The sequence below is a fragment of the Oncorhynchus tshawytscha genome, unplaced genomic scaffold, assembly GCF_018296145.1.
Source record: "Oncorhynchus tshawytscha isolate Ot180627B unplaced genomic scaffold, Otsh_v2.0 Un_contig_65_pilon_pilon, whole genome shotgun sequence".
In the NCBI taxonomy this organism is placed as follows: domain Eukaryota; kingdom Metazoa; phylum Chordata; class Actinopteri; order Salmoniformes; family Salmonidae; genus Oncorhynchus; species Oncorhynchus tshawytscha.
In genome coordinates, this window is record NW_024609760.1 from 287,524 (window position 1) to 308,705 (window position 21,182).

General features: G+C 44.9%; 1 protein-coding gene across 1 annotated transcript in view; it reads left to right on the forward strand.

Annotated features, from left to right (window-relative positions):
* The first annotated feature begins 206 nt into the window (after nt 1–206).
* Nucleotides 207–21,182, forward strand: part of LOC121845766 (tudor domain-containing protein 3-like) — a 48,083-nt gene continuing 27,107 nt past the window's right edge. The window contains 4 exon segments of the mRNA XM_042317655.1: nt 207–446; nt 3,460–3,544; nt 6,581–6,646; nt 12,343–12,503. Coding sequence (XP_042173589.1) covers nt 409–446; nt 3,460–3,544; nt 6,581–6,646; nt 12,343–12,503 — 350 coding nt within the window. The 5' untranslated portion in view covers nt 207–408.

The window sequence follows — 21,182 nt, forward strand, 5'->3', positions numbered from 1 at the left end:
CCGTTCTAAAACCGTTCTAAGAGTGTATCGGCAGTTTTAAAGGGAGAGGGGGAACAATGTTGATAGTGAAACATTGAAACTAATATTATTATATTTCACAGAGTGTAGTAGATAGATCATTGGATTGCTCAAAGCACCGGAGATACAGTGACTGTCTTTGCCACTGGGGCTGCTGTTTTTCTTCCTTCCCTCTTTGCCGACGACTATCAGATTCAACTTTGACCTCTCTTCCAACCGCAGGTCATTTGTTTTTAGTCCGGCAAAACGCTAAAAATATCCGGCTAAACTCATTGATTATCGGATTAATTATTAAAGATTTAAAAAAAAACAATGGATAATCCACAAATGAAATAGTTCATCGACTATATTTGCATTTTGATACTATTTATTTTTTTATTTGGAAAGAAAATGGCTGAAATCAACTTAGCCCTCACTAAAGAAGGCTGGTGGGTAGCTTGTGGCTAATGTGCTAGCTAGCTAGCTACATTACACCTTCACTTTGCTAGCATAGCTTTTAGCTTTTCTAGTGAACACCTCATTTAGGATCTCACATACATGTGATGCCTGTGATAATGTAGATAGATATATGACATTTCTGGCCTACGGACTGGTAAACAGTAGCTAATAATTGTTATTTTAGCATGTTGATGTTGTGAATTTGTCTAGCACATTGCTGTCAATTATTTTTAGCATGTTTAGCTTTGATATGCTAACTAACAAGGCCGTGTATGCTCATTTGAAGCTTAGTAGCTAGCAAGCTAGCTCTACACTACTGTACTGTAGCTAGCAATACATTACTGTACTGTAGCTAGCAATACATTACTGTAGCTAGCTCTACACTACTGTACTGTAGCTAGCTCTACATTACAATACTGTACTGTAGCTAGCAATACATTACTGTACTGTAGCTAGCTCTACATTACTGTACTGTAGCTAGCTCTACATTACTGTAGCTAGCTCTACATTACTGTAGCTAGCTCTACACTACTGTACTGTAACTAGCAATACATTACTGTAGCTAGCTCTACACTACTGTACTGTAACTAGCAATACATTACTGTACTGTAGCTAGCTCTACATTACTGTAACTAGCTCTACACTACTGTACTGTAGCTAGCTCTACTGTACTGTAACTAGCTAGCTCTACATTACTGTAGCTAGCTCTACACTACTGTACTGTAGCTAGCTAGCTCTACATTACTGTAGCTAGCTCTACACTACTGTACTGTAGCTAGCTATACACTACTGTACTGTAACTAGCTAGCTCTACATTACTGTAGCTAGCTCTACACTACTGTACTGTAGCTAGCTATACATTACTGTACTGTAGCTAGCAATACATTACTGTAGCTAGCTCTACACTACTGTACTGTAACTAGCAATACATTACTGTACTGTAGCTAGCTCTACATTACTGTACTGTAGCTAGCTCTACATTACTGTACTGTAGCTAGCTCTACACTACTGTACTGTAGCTAGCTCTACACTACTGTACTGTAGCTAGCTATACATTACTGTAGCTAGCTCTACTGTACTGTAACTAGCTAGCTCTACATTACTGTAGCTAGCTCTACACTACTGTAACTGTAACTAGCTAGCTCTAGCTCTACACTACTGTACTGTAGCTAGCTCTACACTACTGTACTGTAGCTAGCTCTACATTACTGTAACTAGCTCTACACTACTGTACTGTAGCTAGCTCTACTGTACTGTAACTAGCTAGCTCTACATTACTGTAGCTAGCTCTACACTACTGTACTGTAGCTAGCTAGCTCTACATTACTGTACTGTAGCTAGCTCTACTGTACTGTAACTAGCTAGCTCTACATTACTGTAGCTAGCTCTACACTACTGTACTGTAGCTAGCTCTACATTACTGTAGCTAGCTCTACACTACTGTACTGTAACTAGCAATACATTACTGTACTGTAGCTAGCTCTACACTACTGTACTGTAGCTAGCTCTACATTACTGTAGCTAGCTCTACACTACTGTACTGTAACTAGCTCTACACTACTGTACTGTAGCTAGCTCTAAACTACTGTACTGTAGCTAGCTAGCTCTACACTACTGTACTGTAGCTAGCTAGCTCTACACTACTGTACTGTAGCTAGCTAGCTCTACATTACTGTACTGTAGCAAGCAATACATTACTGTACTGTAGCTAGCTCTACACTACTGTACTGTAGCTAGCTCTACATTACTGTTCTGTAGCTAGCTCTACATTACTGTAGCCAGCTCTACATTACTGTAGCTAGCTCTACATTACATTACTGTACTGTAGCTAGCTCTACATTACTGTAGCTAACTCTACACTACTGTACTGTAGCTAGCTCTACATTACTGTAGCTAGCTCTACACTACTGTACTGTAGCTAGCTATACATTACTGTAGCTAGCTCTACACTACTGTACTGTAACTAGCAATACATTACTGTAGCTAGCTCTACACTACTGTACTGTAGCTAGCAATACATTACTGTAGCTAGCTCTACACTACTGTACTGTAGCTAGCTCTACACTACTGTACTGTAGCTAGCTCTACATTACTGTAGCTAGCAATACATTACTGTACTGTAACTAGCTATACATTACTGTACTGTAGCTAGCTCTACACTACTGTACTGTAGCTAGCTCTACACTACTGTACTGTAGCTAGCTCTACACTACTGTACTGTAGCTAGCTCTACATTACTGTAGCTAGCTCTACACTACTGTACTGTAGCTAGCTCTACACTACTGTACTGTAGCTAGCTCTACACTACTGTACTGTAGCTAGCTCTACAGTACTGTAGCTAGCTCTACACTACTGTACTGTAACTAGCTATACATTACTGTACTGTAGCTAGCTCTACATTACTGTAGCTAGCTCTACACTACTGTACTGTAGCTAGCTCTACATTACTGTACTGTAGCTAGCTCTACATTACTGTAGCTAGCTCTACACTACTGTACTGTAGCTAGCTCTACATTACTGTAGCTAGCTCTACATTACATTACTGTAATGTAGCTAGCTCTACAGTACTGTAGCTAGCTCTACATTACTGTAGCTAGCTCTACATTACATTACTGTACTGTAGCTAGCTCTACATTACTGTACTGTAGCTAGCTCTACATTACATTACTGTACTGTAGCTAGCTCTACATTACTGTAGCTAGCTCTACATTACTGTAGCTAGCTCTACATTACTGTAGCTAGCTCTACATTACATTACTGTAGCTAGCTCTACATTACTGTAGCTAGCTCTACATTACTGTAGCTAGCTATTAATATATCTTCAAAGTTGATCTGCTAGTCAGTTGTTAGCTACGTTATTTAAGTACACTCGAGTGATATGCGAGTTGGCTGGCTATGTGTTTGTTCACTGTGGCTAGCAGGAGTGTTGTTGTTTGATAACCACAGTGCATTGGTTACGCCATTGATATGTGAGCCCTTTCTTTTGGTTGACCTCCTACACAGGTACCTTACAGACGAAGGAGTAGAGGAGTTGAAAGGCACTTCTGAGAACCCCTCGGCTAATTACATTATTCGCATTGCACTCAATGTAAGTAGCTCGTATTCTCACATCTCTCTTCTAGTATACCAACAAAACAAAAAAAACTTTTCCCCCCTTTCACCTGTGTAGATGTACATTTAACTGACCCCAGGGGGGTTTGAGTAGAAAAGAGACGTTGTGCTTACAGTCGACCTCGTTTAAACAGGTTTTTACTCTACATTGCTTTGCATATTGCTTATTGAATGGTTTACCGGTATGTCAGATAAATGAAAGTCACACTGATATGGCTGCATTCCAATTCTCCACCATTGTTTGTACTTGCACACTTCCCCCTGTCCCCTCCAGCCAATGCTTTACGACAATCGAGTCTGAATAATCAGGCTGTAGTACACACTTAATTGGTATATACAGCCTCTGGGTCATTTGTGAGCACAATGGTGTAAATGTTCCTTTACAAGCCAGAATGTTGATTAAATTGACATGTAAACTTTGACTCTACCGGTTGGTTTGTGTGGTTTGTCCTTCCGCTGGTCTAAATTTGAGACAAAATCTCCACAGGAAAGTATTGGTTTAAGTGACTTTTTAGTGTGCTCAAAGCCCAGAATCTCTCGTCAACAGCGATTGAACCAAGTATGCCGTGACAATGAAAATGGTATATTCTGTCAACAGCGATTGAACCAAGTATGCCATGACAATGAAAATGGTATATTCTGTCAACAGCGATTGAACCAAGTATGCCGTGACAATGAAAATGGTATATTCTGTCAACAGCGATTGAACCAAGTATGCCATGACAATGAAAATGGTATATTCTGTCAACAGCGATTGAACCAAGTATGCCGTGACAATGAAAATGGTATATTCTGTCAACAGCTATTGAACCAAGTATGCCGTGACAATAAATGGTATATTCTGTCAACAGCTATTGAACCAAGTATGCTGTGACAATGAAAATTGTATATTCTGTCAACAGCTATTGAACCAAGTATGCCGTGACAATGAAAATGGTATATTCTGTCAACAGCGATTGAACCAAGTATGCCATGACAATGAAAATGGTATATTCTGTCAACAGCGATTGAACCAAGTATGCCGTGACAATGAAAATGGTATATTCTGTCAACAGCGATTGAACCAAGTATGCCGTGACAATGAAAATGGTATATTCTGTCAACAGCGATTGAACCAAGTATGCCGTGACAATGAAAATGGTATATTCTGTCAACAGCTATTGAACCAAGTATGCCGTGACAATGAAAATGGTATATTCTGTCAACAGCTATTGAACCAAGTATGCTGTGACAATGAAAATGGTATATTCTGTCAACAGCTATTGAACCAAGTATGCCGTGACAATGAAAATGGTATATTCTGCCAACAGCTATTGAACCAAGTATGCCGTGACAATGAAAATGGTATATTCTGAATCTTTTTTTTTTTTTTGAAGATTGGAATCCAAATATCCAATATAAAACTCACTTTACCTCAGTACCAAACCACATACCCACCGGCTCTCTACGATGTCAGGTAAACAAGACCTTCCTGTGGATATTTTGTCTCAAATCTCGAGCTAGGGAAGAGACAAACGGGGAGAGTAAGTTCAAATGTCATTGTATTAAACATTCTGGCTTGTAAGGAACATTTGTACACGTCTGGCTGTCTATACCAATTAATTGTACATTACAGTTTGATTTAATTTTTATTACCTTTATTTAACTAGGCAAGTCAGTTAAGAACAAATTCTTATTTTCAATGACGGCCTAGGAACAGTGGGCCTTTTCAGGGGCAGAACGACAGATTTGTACCTTGTCAGCTGGGGGGTTTGAACTTGCAACCTTCCGGTTACTAGTCCAACACTCTAACCACTAGGCTACCCTGCCGCCTCTACACTCTAACCACTAGGCTACCCTGCCGCCTCTACACTCTAACCACTAGGCTACCCTGCCGCCTCTACACTCTAACCACTAGGCTACCCTGCCGCCTCTACACTCTAACCACTAGGCTACCCTGCCGCCTCTACACTCTAACCACTAGGCTACCCTGCCGCCTCTACACTCTAACCACTAGGCTACCCTGCCGCCTCTACACTCTAACCACTAGGCTACCCTGCCGCCTCTACACTCTAACCACTAGGCTACCCTGCCTCCTCTACACTCTAACCACTAGGCTACCCTGCCGCCTCTACACTCTAACCACTAGGCTACCCTGCCGCCTCTACACTCTAACCACTAGGCTACCCTGCAACCTCTACACTCTAACCCCTAGGCTACCCTGCCGCCTCTACACTCTAACCACTAGGCTACCCTGCCGCCTCTACACTCTAACCACTAGGCTACCCTGCCGCCTCTACACTCTAACCACTAGGCTACCCTGCAACCTCTACACTCTAACCACTAGGCTACCCTGCCGCCTCTACACTCTAACCACTAGGCTACCCTGCCACCTCTACACTCTAACCACTAGGCTACCCTGCCGCCTCTACACTCTAACCACTAGGCTACCCTGCCGCCTCTACACTCTAACCACTAGGCTACCCTGCCGCCTCTACACTCTAACCACTAGGCTACCCTGCCGCCCTACACTCTAACCACTAGGCTACCCTGCAACCTCTACACTCTAACCACTAGGCTACCCTGCCGCCTCTACACTCTAACCACTAGGCTACCCTGCCACCTCTATACTCTAACCACTAGGCTACCCTGCCGCCTCTACACTCTAACCACTAGGCTACCCTGCCACCTCTACACTCTAACCACTAGGCTACCCTGCCGCCTCTACACTCTAACCACTAGGCTACCCTGCCGCCTCTACACTCTAACCACTAGGCTACCCTGCCGCCTCTACAGTCTAACCACTAGGCTACCCTGCCAATCAGACTAGGGGTGTGCTCTTGCCCTCTGAGAGACGTGAATCAAGATTCAAGCCAATATTTGCCAGTGCTTTAAAAACAGGTTTCTCTACATTGCTTTCAGTTATGCATCTCGAGGTTGACTACAGGTCATCTCATTGTCTGCCTAATATGTTGGTTGGGATAAGTGTTGCTTACCTCTCCGCCCCTGTCTCTCTCTGTGACTATCTCTACAGAGTGACCTGAGGCCTATTGGCAGGAAGTTTCTCCCTGCGGACATCAACAGTGGCCGGGTGGAGAAGGTGAGGCATTGTGTGTGTGTGTGTGTGTGTGTGTGTGTGTGTGTGTGTTAGCACAGATATGTGTACGCCAAAGGGTCAGAGAAACTGTCAGAGATCCTATCATAATGATCCGATACAGAACAAGAACAAAGCTAGAACCAACAGGATTGTCTAATAGTGGATGGAGGTTAGTCAAGCTAGACTGCTATGGTGAGTAACCATGCTGAAGACACATGGCTACATAGAAAGCTAATTCCTAGGCTTTAGCTCAGTGGGCTATTTATCTCAGCCTTGAAAACAACATGCACCTGACCCGGGTTTGATACTCTGTTTGGTTACACTGTCCTGTGCACGTTTGAGAAATACAGAAAAATGCACTACTTCCAAAGGCCACTAGATGTCTCTGTCACACCAGCTTTAAAATGCCTTCATTCCTTCCTTCAGCCATGTGGGGAGTTGCACTGAGTTCAACTGAGAAAAAGCCACAGATGATGGCAAAGAGAGCTAATAACCCACGGTCCTCCTAAAGCAAAGAGAGCTAATAACCCACGGTCCTCCTAAAGCCCATAGAGCTAATAACCCACGGTCCTCAGAGAGCTAATAACCCACGGTCCTCCTAACGCTCAGAGAGCTAATAACCCACGGTCATAAAGCTCAGAGAGAAATAACCCACGGTCCTCCTAAAGCTCAGAGAGCTAATAACCCACGGTCCTCCTAAAGTTCAGAGAGCTAATAACCCACGGTCCTCAGATAACTAATAACCTGCGGTCCCCCTAAAGCTCAGAGAGCTAATAACCCACGGTCCTCAGAGAACTAATAACCCACGGTCCTCAGAGAGCTAATAACCCACGGCCCTCCTAAAGCACATAGAGCTAATTACCCACAGTCCTCAGAGAGCTAATAACCTGTGGTCCTCCTAAAGCTCAGAGAGCTAATAACCCACGGTCCTCTTAAAGCTCAGAGAGCTAATAACCCACGGTCCTCAGAGCTAATAACCCACGGTCCTCCTAAAGCTCAGAGAGGCAATAACCCACGGTCCTCCTAAAGCTCAGAGAGCTAATAACCCACGGTCCTCCTAAAGCTCAGAGAGCTAATAACCTACGGTCCTCAGAGATAATAACCCACGGTCCTCAGAGAACTAATAACCCACGGTCCTCCTAAAGCTCAGAGAGCTAATAACCCACGGTCCTCAGAGAGCTAATAACCCACGGTCCTCTTAAAGCTCAGAGAGCTAATAACCCACGGTCCTCAGAGAGCTAATAACCCACGGTCCCCAGAGAGCTAATAACCCACGGTCCTCCTAAAGCTCAGAGAGCTAATAACCCACGGTCCTCAGAGAGCTAATTACCCACCGTCCTCTTAAAGCTCAGAGAGCTAATAACCCACGGTCCCCAGAGAGCTAATAACCCACGGTTCTCCTAAAGCTCAGAGAGCTAATAACCCACGGTCCTCAGAGAGCTAATAACCCACGGTCCTCCTAAAGCTCAGAGAGCTAATAACCCACTGTCCTCAGAGAGCTAATAACCCATGGTCCTCAGAGAGCTAATAACCCACGGTCCTCCTAAAGCTCAGAGAGCTAATAACCCACGGTCCTCAGAGAGCTAATTACCCACCGTCCTCTTAAAGCTCAGAGAGCTAATAACCCACGGTCCCCAGAGAGCTAATAACCCACGGTCCTCCTAAAGCTCAGAGAGCTAATAACCCACGGTCCTCAGAGAGCTAATAACCCACGGTCCTCCTAAAGCTCAGAGAGCTAATAACCCACGGTCCTCAGAGAGCTAATAACCCACGGCCCTCAGAGAGCTAATAACCCACGGTCCTCAGAGAGCTAATAACCCACGGTCCTCCTAAGGCTCTGTACAAGATATTGCACTCCTTTCAGGTAAGTACAACTCCCACTCTGCATTAGTCTTAACGGGGGAAGTGCCATCAATGCTGATGATTCAGAATTTCTCAGTCTGTCTGCATTAAGTTATTATTATCTTTGCTTGGTTCTTTTCCCAGAGTTGGTTATCACTAGACTGCAATTAATATGTACTGCATTTACAAAGAGGTGATTGAATATGCCGCAGAATGCCAGCTCTTGGGGCCCAGAAACTATTTTAATTGGGACGTGTAAACCTCAGTTGAATGTAAACGAGGGAACCAGAACCAGAGCTGTGAAAAGAACCATCTGAGTAGTGTTATTTCTTTATGGCGCTTTAGTTGCCACTTCTCTGTTTACAGTATGGACCTGAAGAACAAACACACTCTGTTTAACGGTACTTAAGCGTTAAGGAAGGTCAGGTACATGACCGTTAAGGAAGGTCAGGTATATGATCGTTAAGGAAGGTCAGGTATATGATCGTTAAGGAAGGTCAGGTACATGACCGGTAAGGAAGGTCAGGTACATGGCCGTTAAGGGAGGTCAGGTACATGACCGTTAAGGAAGGTCAGGTATATGATCGTTAAGGAAGGTCAGGTATATGACCGGTAAGGAAGGTCAGGTACATGATAGTTAAGGAAGGTCAGGTACATGATTGTTAAGGAAGGTCAGGTACATGATCGTTAAGGAAGCCAGGTACATGATTGGGAAGGTCAGGTACATGACCGTTAAGGAAGGTCAGGTATATGATCGTTAAGGAAGGTCAGGTATATGACCGGTAAGGAAGGTCAGGTACATGATAGTTAAGGAAGGTCAGGTACATGATTGTTAAGGAAGGTCAGGTACTTACAGTTGAAGTCAGAAGTTTACATACACCTTAGCCAAATACATTTAAACTCAGTTTTTCACAATTCCTGACATTTCATCCTAGCAAAAATTCCCTGTCTTAGGTCAGTTAGGATCACCACTTTATTTTAAGAATGTGAAATGTCAGAATAATAGTAGAGAGAGTGATTTATTTGAGCTTTTATTTCTTTCATCACATTCACAGTGGGTCAGAAGTTTACATACACTCAATTAGTATTTGGTAGCATTGCCTTTAAATTGTTTAACTTGGGTCAAACGTTATGGGTAGCCTTCCACAAGCTTCCCACAATAAGATGGGTGAATTTTGGCCCATTCCTCCTGACAGAGCAGGTGTAACTGAGTCAGGTTTGTAGGCCTCCTTGCTCGCACACACGCTTTTTCAGTTCTGCCCACAGATTTTCAATATGATTGAGGTCAGTCTGGCTTTTTTATGGCAATTTTGGAGCAGTGGCTTCTTCCTTGCTGAGCGGCCTTTCAGGTTATGTCGATATAGGACTTGTTTTACTGTGGATATAGATATTTTTGTACCGGTTTCCTCCAGCATCTTCACAAGGTCCTTTGCTGTTGTTTTGGGATTGGTGTGCACTTTTTGCACCAAAGGACCTTCATCTCTAGGAGACAGAGCTCATCTCCTTCCTGAGCGGTATGATGTCTGCGTGGTCCCATGGTGTTTATACTTGCGTACTATTGTTTGTACAGATTAACGTGGTATCTTTAGGCATTTGGAAATTGCTCCCAAGGATGAACCAGACTTGTGGAGGTCTACAATTTTTTCCTGAGGTCTTGACTGATTTCTTTTGATTTTCCCATGATGTCAAGCAAAGAGGCACTGAGTTTGAAGGTAGGCCTTAAAATACATCCACAGGTACACCTCCAATTGACTCAAGTGATGTCAATTAGCCTATCAGAAGCTTCTAAAGCCATGGCATCATTTTCTGGAAGTTTCCAAGCTGTTTAAAGGCACAGTCAACTTAGTGTACGTAAACTTCTGACCCACTGGAATTGTGATACAGTGAAATATAAGTGAAATAATCTGTCTGTAAACAATTGTTGGAAACATTAATTGTGTCGTGCACAAAGTAGATGTCCTAAACGACTTGCCAAAACTATAGTTTGTTAACAAGAAATGTGTGGAGTGGTTGAAAAAGGAGTTTTAATGACTCCAACCTAAGTGTATATAAACTAGTTTTAATGACTCCAACCTAAGTGTGTGTAAACTAGTTGTAATGACTCCAACCTAAGTGTATATAAACTAGTTGTAATGACTCCAACCTAAGTGTATATAAACTAGTTGTAATGACTCCAACCTAAGTGTGTGTACACTAGTTGTAATGACTCCAACCTAAGTGTGCGTAAACTAGTTGTAATGACTCCAACCTAAGTGTATGTAAACTAGTTGTAATGACTCCAACCTAAGTGTATATAAACTAGTTGTAATGACTCCAACCTAAGTGTATATAAACTAGTTGTAATGACTCCCAACCTAAGTGGATGTAAACTAGTTGTAATGACTCCAACCTAAGTGGATGTAAACTAGTTGTAATGACTCCAACCTAAGTGGATGTACACTAGTTGTAATGACTCCAACCTAAGTGGATGTAAACTAGTTGTAATGACTCCAACCTAAGTGGATGTAAACTAGTTGTAATGACTCCAACCTAAGTGTATATAAACTAGTTGTAATGACTCCCAACCTAAGTGGATGTAAACTAGTTGTAATGACTCCAACCTAAGTGGATGTACACTAGTTGTAATGACTCCCAACCTAAGTGGATGTAAACTAGTTGTAATGACTCCAACCTAAGTGTATATAAACTAGTTGTAATGACTCCAACCTAAGTGTATATAAACTAGTTGTAATGACTCCCAACCTAAGTGGATGTAAACTAGTTGTAATGACTCCAACCTAAGTGGATGTAAACTAGTTGTAATGACTCCAACCTAAGTGGATGTACACTAGTTGTAATGACTCCAACCTAAGTGGATGTACACTAGTTGTAATGACTCCAACCTAAGTGGATGTACACTAGTTGTAATGACTCCCAACCTAAGTGGATGTAAACTAGTTGTAATGACTCCAACCTAAGTGGATGTACACTAGTTGTAATGACTCCAACCTAAGTGGATGTACACTAGTTGTAATGACTCCAACCTAAGTGGATGTAAACTAGTTGTAATGACTCCAACCTAAGTGGATGTAAACTAGTTGTAATGACTCCAACCTAAGTGTATATAAACTAGTTGTAATGACTCCCAACCTAAGTGGATGTAAACTAGTTGTAATGACTCCAACCTAAGTGGATGTAAACTAGTTGTAATGACTCCAACCTAAGTGTGTGTAAACTAGTTGTAATGACTCCAACCTAAGTGTGTGTAAACTAGTTGTAATGACTCCAACCTAAGTGTGTGTAAACTAGTTGTAATGACTCCAACCTAAGTGTATGTACACTAGTTGTAATGACTCCAACCTAAGTGTGTGTAAACTAGTTGTAATGACTCCAACCTAAGTGTATGTAGACTAGTTGTAATGACTCCAACCTAAGTGTGTGTAAACTAGTTGTAATGACTCCAACCTAAGTGTGTGTAAACTAGTTGTAATGACTCCCAACCTAAGTGTATGTAAACTTCCCGACTTCAACTGTAAAAGCAGTAAGGTCCATTTGAGCGAGGAGACGGCGAGGAGTAGCTCAATTCAATCAACCTTATTCATCCCAGAGGAGCAGTTATTGAAGCTGGAACCATCTGGTGACGTTGTCGTGGTTACAAGGCTGATGTCTTTCCTGCAACAAACAAAAAAAAAAAAAATGTCCTTATTGGACAAGTTCAGCCCCCCCTCTCGCTTTGTCTGTTTTGATCCGTTTGGTGCCTAATGAATACGGACCCCTAACTCACTCTCTGGCTGTAAAAAAAGTTTTTTTTGCTACAGTGTGCCCTAATTAACACGACCACTGTCTTTCATCTTTTCCTCACCCGTACCCACCCTCAGTTGGAGGGTCCGTGTGTGCTGCAGGTTCAGAAGGTGAGGAACGTCTCGGCTCCCAAGGATAATGAGGAGTCTCAGGGAGCCCCCAGGATGCTGCGGCTGCAGATGACAGACGGACACACCAACGCTGTGGGCCTCGAGTTCACACACCTGTCCCAGATCAGGTAGAGAACAGCTTGTTCACACACCTGTCCCAGATCAGGTAGAGAACAGCTAGTTCACACACCTGTCCCAGATCAGGTAGAGAACAACTAGTTCAGACACCTGTCCCAGATCAGGTAGAGAACAACTACTAGTTCAAACACCTGTCCCAGATCAGGTAGATAACAACTAGTTCAGACACCTGTCCCAGATCAGGTAGAGAACAACTACTAGTTCAAACACCTGTCCCAGATCAGGTAGAGAACAACTACTAGTTCAGACACCTGTCCCTCACCTGTCCCAGATCAGGTAGAGAACAACTACTAGTTCAGACACCTGTCCCAGATCAGGTAGAGAACAACTACTAGTTCAGACACCTGTCCCTCACCTGTCCCAGATCAGGTAGAGAACAACTACTAGTTCACACACCTGTCCAACACCTGTCCCAGATCAGGTAGATAACAACTAGTTCAGACACCTGTCCCAGATCAGGTAGATAACAACTAGTTCAGACACCTGTCCCAGATCAGGTAGAGAACAACTACTAGTTCACACACCTGTCCAATACCTGTCCCAGATCAGGTAGATAACAACTAGTTCAGACACCTGTCCCAGATCAGGTAGAGAACAACTACTAGTTCACACACCTGTCCCACACCTGTCCCAGATCAGGTAGATAACAACTAGTTATCACCTGAAGGCTATCCGCTTCTTCTCCGAAGGCACAGAACCAACACCTAGTAAATCATTTGGTTTTTCTGGACTGCATTCCAGCGTACAAGGAGTTTTACCACCCAGGAACAGTACCGTCGTACGGTGCCAGGAACGGAGTAAACAACAACAACAACAACAACAACAACAACATATATGTACAGTGCATTCAGAAAGTATTCAGACCCCTTGATTTTTTGTTCCCCCCCCCACATAGTACATCCCCACATCGTTCCCCCCACATCGTTCCCCCCACATAGTCCCCCCCCCACATCGTTCCCCCACATCGTTCCCCAACCCCCCCACATAGTTCCCCCCACATCGTTCCCCCCACATCGTTCCCCCCATCGTTTCCCCACATAGTTCCCCCCACATCGTTCCCCCCACATCGTTCCCCCCACATCGTTTCCCCCCCCACATCGTTCCCCCACATAGTTTCCCCCCCACATTGTCCCCCCCACATCGTTCCCCCCACAATGTCCCCCCACATCGTTCCCCCACATCGTTTCCCCCCACATCGTTTCCCCCACATCGTTCCCCACATCGTTTCCCCCCACATCGTTCCCCCACATCGTTTCCCCCCACATTGTCCCCCCACATTGTCCCCCCACATCGTCCCCCTCACATTGTCCCCCCACATCGTTTCCCAACCCACAGTCCCCCCACATCCCCCCACATCGTTTTCCCCCACATCGTTTCCCCCACTGATCAATCTACACACAATACCCAAAGCAAAAACAGGTTTTTGGACAAAACAAATTGACTCCTAGATAGAGCCTTCCATCTGAATATCTAGTCATCAATTAATTATTCCTAGATAGGGCCTACCGTCTGAATATCTAGTCATCAATTAATTACTCCTAGATAGGGCCTTCCGTCTGAATATCTGGTTATCAATTAATTACTCCTAGATAGGGCCTACCGTCTGAATATCTAGTCATCAATTAATTACTCCTAGATAGGGCCTTCCGTCTGAATATCTAGTCATCAATTAATTACTCCTAGATAGGGCCTTCCATCTGAATATCTAGTCATCAATTAATTACTCCTAGATAGGGCCTTCCGTCATGGAATAATTGGCCTGGTAGTCCTGTGTGGCTCAGTTGGTAGTGCATGGAGCTTGCAACGTCAGGGTTGTGGGTTCGATTCCCACGGGAGACCAGTATGAAAAATGCTCAGATATGCTCTCTGTTGATGATTCTGGCTATTCCCTACGTAGTGCATTACTTTTGACCAGAGCCCTATGGGTCCTCGTCTAAAGTAGTGCCCTATAGACGGTATAGAAGGCCATCTGGGATGCAAGCCTCCATCTAACAGGCTGACGAAATAACACGTCTTCCTTTCTCAGAAGTACAATGGAGGCTTCAGATCAAGGAGGCTTTAGAATTAAGCGTGTTCTTCTTCTTTAACAAAACAAGGGTTTCTTCCAACCGTGTTGATTGGTTGAGAGAAGGGACGTATCCGAGCAAGAGGAGGCCCTTCTCTCTGTGTTGCTTCGCTGCATGATTTTGCAGGTGTATATGTGGTATGAAGGGATGAACATACAATATCACAGCGAATCCTTCCTCTGTAACCCTCTATAGTCGATGTCCTCGGCACAGCGAATCCTTCCTCTGTAACCCTCTATAGTCGATGTCCTCGGCACAGCGAATCCTTCCTCTGTAACCCTCTATAGTCGATGTCCTCGGCACAGCGAATCCTTCCTCTGTAACCCTCTATAGTCGATGTCCTCGGCACAGCGAATCCTTCCTCTGTAACCCTCTATAGTCGATGTCCTTGGCACAGCGAATCCTTCCTCTGTAACCCTCTATAGTCGATGTCCTTGGCACAGCGAATCCTTCCTCTGTAACCCTCTATAGTCGATGTCCTCGGCACAGCGAATCCTTCCTCTGTAACCCTCTATAGTCGATGTCCACGGCACAGCGAATCCTTCCTCTGTAACCCTCTATAGTCGATGTCCTCGGCACAGCGAATCCTTCCTCTGTAACCCTCTATAGTCGATGTCCTCGGCACAGCGAATCCTTCCTCTGTAACCCTCTATAGTCGATGTCCTCGGCACAGCGAATCCTTCCTCTGTAACCCTCTATAGTCGATGTCCTCGGCACAGCGAATCCTTCCTCTGTAACCCTCTATAGTCGATGTCCACAGCACAGCGAATCCTTCCTCTGTAACCCTCTATAGTCGATGTCCACAGCACAGCGAATCCTTCCTCTGTAACCCTCTATAGTCGATGTCCTCGGCACAGCGAATCCTTCCTCTGTAACCCTCTATAGTCGATGTCCTCGGCACAGCGAATCCTTCCTCTGTAACCCTCTATAGTCGATGTCCTCGGCACAGCGAATCCTTCCTCTGTAACCCTCTATAGTCGATGTCCTCGGCACAGCGAATCCTTCCTCTGTAACCCTCTATAGTCGATGTCCTCGGCACAGCGAATCCTTCCTCTGTAACCCTCTATAGTCGATGTCCTCGGCACAGCGAATCCTTCCTCTGTAACCCTCTATAGTCGATGTCCTCGGCACAGCGAATCCTTCCTCTGTAACCCTCTATAGTCGATGTCCTCGGCACAGCGAATCCTTCCTCTGTAACCCTCTATAGTCGATGTCCACAGCACAGCGAATCCTTCCTCTGTAACCCTCTATAGTCGATGTCCTCGGCACAGCGAATCCTTCCTCTGTAACCCTCTATAGTCGATGTCCACAGCACAGCGAATCCTTCCTCTGTAACCCTCTATAGTCGATGTCCACAGCACAGTGAATCCTTCCTCTGTAACCCTCTATAGTCGATGTCCACAGCACAGCGAATCCTTCCTCTGTAACCCTCTATAGTCGATGTCCACAGCACAGCGAATCCTTCCTCTGTAACCCTCTATAGTCGATGTCCTCGGCACAGCGAATCCTTCCTCTGTAACCCTCTATAGTCGATGTCCACAGCACAGCGAATCCTTCCTCTGTAACCCTCTATAGTCGATGTCCTCGGCACAGCGAATCCTTCCTCTGTAACCCTCTATAGTCGATGTCCACAGCACAGCGAATCCTTCCTCTGCAACCCTCTATAGTCGATGTCCTCGGCACAGCGAATCCTTCCTCTGTAACCCTCTATAGTCGATGTCCACAGCACAGCGAATCCTTCCTCTGTAACCCTCTATAGTCGATGTCCTCGGCACAGCGAATCCTTCCTCTGTAACCCTCTATAGTCGATTTTTTGTTGCTTTGGATGCGTCTCAATCCACCGTATCAGTCGACGATGTCGCGCATCTGCAGGTGGAAGGTGTCAGAGCTAGACGCTGTGTTTGTCAGAACAGGAAACATTCTGAAAATCGGTCTTCATTTGAAACGTCTGTAGCGCCCGAATGGTTTGGCCTACAGATGAGACTCCCGGGAACACGATGGCGTTCTTCGTTTTGCTCTACGACCCCCACAAGCCTCTCGGGACTCATCTGAAACCGGTTCAGCCGATCTGTCATCTTCTGTCTGTAGCGTCTGAACAGTTTGGGCTACACACTGATATGACCCCTCTGTGGAAAATCGAGACTCTCACGAACACGTACTCTCACGAAACGGTTGTTTTGCTCTAGGGGACACCAACAAGCCTCACAAGACTCGCTTGGTCTTGTCCCCGGGAAACGAGTTTAAAAAATGAATGGGAAGATATATGGAGATAGTTTAGTGCCAACAATAAGGGATAAAATACATGACCCAAAAATTATAAATAGTTTCCTGATCTTATATCTCTTAGATATAGGACAGACACTTCAGAACAAACTTCCTTATGATGTTTTTTTTGGGGGGGGTTATCTGTTCCATGCAGTGAAATGCGTTTCTATTGTCTAATAGCCGTAAGGTCAAATAAAAAAATTCCACCATTTGTTTTTTTTTGTTTTTTTTAATACTTCAAGGGGTCTTAAAATTCTAAATCAAATAGATAAATGCTCCTTGGTATGACCTTTTGAAATAATTCCATATGTTAGCTTAGTAAGGAAATGCAATTTTATGACCTTTTTAAAACAATTCCATATAGCTTAGTAAGGAAATGCCATTTTATGACCTTTTAAAACAATTCCATATAGCTTAGTAAGGAAATGCCATTTTATGGCAGTGTAGCCTAGTGGTTAGAGCATTGGACTAGTAACCGAAAGGTTGCAAGTTCAAATCCCCGAGCTGACAAGGTACAAAATCTGTCGTTCTGCCCTTGAACAGGCAGTTAACCCACTGTTCCTAGGCCGTCATTGAAAGTAAGAATTTGCTCTTAACTGACTTGCCTAGTAAAATAAAGGTTAAAAAAAACAATAAAATAAAAAAACAATTCCATATAGCTTAGTAAAGGAAATGCCATTTTATGACCTTTCTAAAACAATTCCATATAGCTTAGTAGACCCCCCCCGCCTTGTTAGACAGGGCTTTTTAATATTTTTTTCATAAGGAAATGCCATTTTATGACATTTCAATTGATTTCCGTCAAAATATATTAGTACTCTGAATGTGTACCTCATGTAAAAGTGTAAAAATGACTGAAGAAAGTAACTGTCTTGGTGACACACTGTTGCTATCGATTATGAATGACCATTTAGAAGTGGATACAGTACAAATCACCTCCTGTTGACTGTATAGACCTGTAGACTGACCTGCAGACTGACCTGCAGACTGACCTGTAGACTGATCTGTAGACTGATGCTGCTTCACTCCTGTCTACAAATCAAGACCTGTAGACTGACCTGCAGACTGACCTGCAGACTGACCTGTAGACTGACCTGCAGACTGACCTGCAGACTGACCTGTAGACTGACCTGCAGACTGATCTGCAGACTGATGCTGCTGACTGACCTGCAGACTGACCTGTAGACTGACCTGCAGACTGACCTGCAGACTGACCTGTAGACTGATGCTGCTTCTGTCCTGTCTACCAATCACCTCCTGTTGACTGTATAGACCTGTAGACTGACCTGTGTAGACTGACCTGTAGACTGACCTGCAGACTGACCTGCAGACTGACCTGCAGACTGACCTGTAGACTGACCTGCAGACTGACCTGTAGACTGACCTGCAGACTGACCTGTAGACTGACCTGCAGACTGACCTCAGAGACTGACCTGTAGACTGATGCTGCTTCTGTCCTGTCTACCAATCACCTCCTGTTGACTGTATAGACCTGTAGACTGACCTGTGTAGACTGACCTGCAGACTGACCTGCAGACTGACCTGCAGACTGACCTGTAGACTGACCTGCAGACTGACCTGTAGACTGACCTGCAAACTGATCTGCAAACTGATCTGCAAACTGATCTGCAAACTGATCTGCAGACTGATGCTGCTGACTGACCTGTAGACTGACCTGTAGACTGACCTGTAGACTGATGCTGCTTCTGTCCTGTCTACCAATCACCTCCTGTTGACTGTATAGACCTGTAGACTGACCTGTAGACTGACCTGTATAGACCTGTAGACTGATGCTGTAGACTGACCTGTAGACTGACCTGCAGACTGACCTGCAGACTGACCTGTAGACTGACCTGCAGACTGACCTGTATAGACCTGTAGACTGACCTGTAGACCGACCTGTAGACTGACCTGTATAGACCTGTAGGCTGACCTGTAGGCTGACCTGTAGACTGACCTGAAAACTGATGCTGCTTCACTCCTGTCTACAAATGATCTCCTGTTGACTGTATAGACCTGTAGACTGACCTGTAGACTGACCTGTAGGCTGACCTGTAGACTGACCTGAAAACTGATGCTGCTTCACTCCTGTCTACAAATGATCTCCTGTTGACTGTATAGACCTGTAGACTGACCTGTATAGACCTGTAGACTGACCTGTAGACTGACCTGTAGACTGACCTGTAGACTGATGCTGCTTCACTCCTGTCTACAAATCACCTCCTGTTGACTGTATAGACCTGTAGACTGACCTGTATAGACCTGTAGACTGACCTGTGTAGACTGACCTGTAGACTGACCTGCAGACTGACCTGCAGACTGACCTGTAGACTGACCTGCAGACTGACCTGTAGACTGACCTGCAAACTGATCTGCAAACTGATCTGCAAACTGATCTGCAGACTGATGCTGCTGACTGACCTGTAGACTGACCTGTAGACTGACCTGTAGACTGATGCTGCTTCTGTCCTGTCTACCAATCACCTCCTGTTGACTGTATAGACCTGTAGACTGACCTGTAGACTGACCTGTATAGACCTGTAGACTGATGCTGTAGACTGACCTGTAGACTGACCTGCAGACTGACCTGCAGACTGACCTGTAGACTGACCTGCAGACTGACCTGTATAGACCTGTAGACTGACCTGTAGACCGACCTGTAGACTGACCTGTGTAGACCTGTAGGCTGACCTGTAGGCTGACCTGTAGACTGACCTGAAAACTGATGCTGCTTCACTCCTGTCTACAAATGATCTCCTGTTGACTGTATAGACCTGTAGACTGACCTGTAGACTGACCTGTAGGCTGACCTGTAGACTGACCTGAAAACTGAACTGTATAGACCTGTAGACTGACCTGTATAGACCTGTAGACTGACCTGTAGACTGACCTGTAGACTGATGCTGCTTCACTCCTGTCTACAAATCACCTCCTGTTGACTGTATAGACCTGTAGACTGACCTGTATAGACCTGTAGACTGACCTGTAGACTGACCTGCAGACTGACCTGTAGACTGACCTGCAGACTGACCTGTAGACTGATGCTGCTTCACTCCTGTCTACCAATCACCTCCTGTTGACTGTATAGATCTGTAGACTGACCTGTAGACTGACCTGTATAGACATGTAGACTGACCTGTAGACTGACCTGCAGACTGACCTGCAGACTGACCTGTAGACTGACCTGTAGACTGATGCTGCTTCTGTCCTGTCTACCAATCACCTCCTGTTGACTGTATAGACCTGTAGACTGACCTGTGTAGACTGACCTGTAGACTGACCTGCAGACTGACCTGCAGACTGACCTGCAGACTGACCTGTAGACTGACCTGCAGACTAACCTGTAGACTGACCTGCAAACTGATCTGCAAACTGATCTGCAAACTGATCTGCAGACTGATGCTGCTGACTGACCTGTAGACTGACCTGTAGACTGACCTGTAGACTGATGCTGCTTCTGTCCTGTCTACCAATCACCTCCTGTTGACTGTATAGACCTGTAGACTGACCTGTATAGACCTGTAGACTGATGCTGTAGACTGACCTGCAGACTGACCTGTAGACTGACCTGCAGACTGACCTGTATAGACCTGTAGACTGACCTGTATAGACCTGTAGACTGACCTGTAGACTGACCTGTAGACCGACCTGTAGACTGACCTGTATAGACCTGTAGACTGACCTGTATAGACCTGTAGACTGACCTGTAGACTGACCTGTAGACCGACCTGTAGACTGACCTGTATAGACCTGTAGGCTGACCTGTAGGCTGACCTGTAGACTGACCTGAAAACTGATGCTGCTTCACTCCTGTCTACAAATGATCTCCTGTTGACTGTATAGACCTGTAGACTGACCTGTAGACTGACCTGTATAGACCTGTAGACTGACCTGTAGACTGACCTGCAGACTGACCTGTAGACTGATGCTGCTTCACTCCTGTCTACAAATCACCTCCCATTGACTGTATAGGCCTGTAGACCGACCTGTAGACTGATGCTGTAGAATGACCTGTGTAGACCTGTAGACTGACCTGTAGACTGACCTGTAGACTGGTGCTGCTTCACACCGGTCAACCAATCAGCCAGTATCGTAGATCCTCATTTTCAACCAAAACTCTCGTCTTGCTTTTGGAATGGAAGCACAGACCGATGTTGGTGACTTTCTGAACTCCCTCCCTCCCTCCCTCCCTCCCTCCCTCCCTCCCTCCCTCCCTCCCTCCCTCCCTCCCCCTCCCTCCCTCCCTCCCTCCCTCCATGCACTCCCTCCCTCCATGCACTCCCTCCCTCCATGCACTCCCTCCCTCCCTCTCATCCCTCCCCTCACTCCCATCCCTCC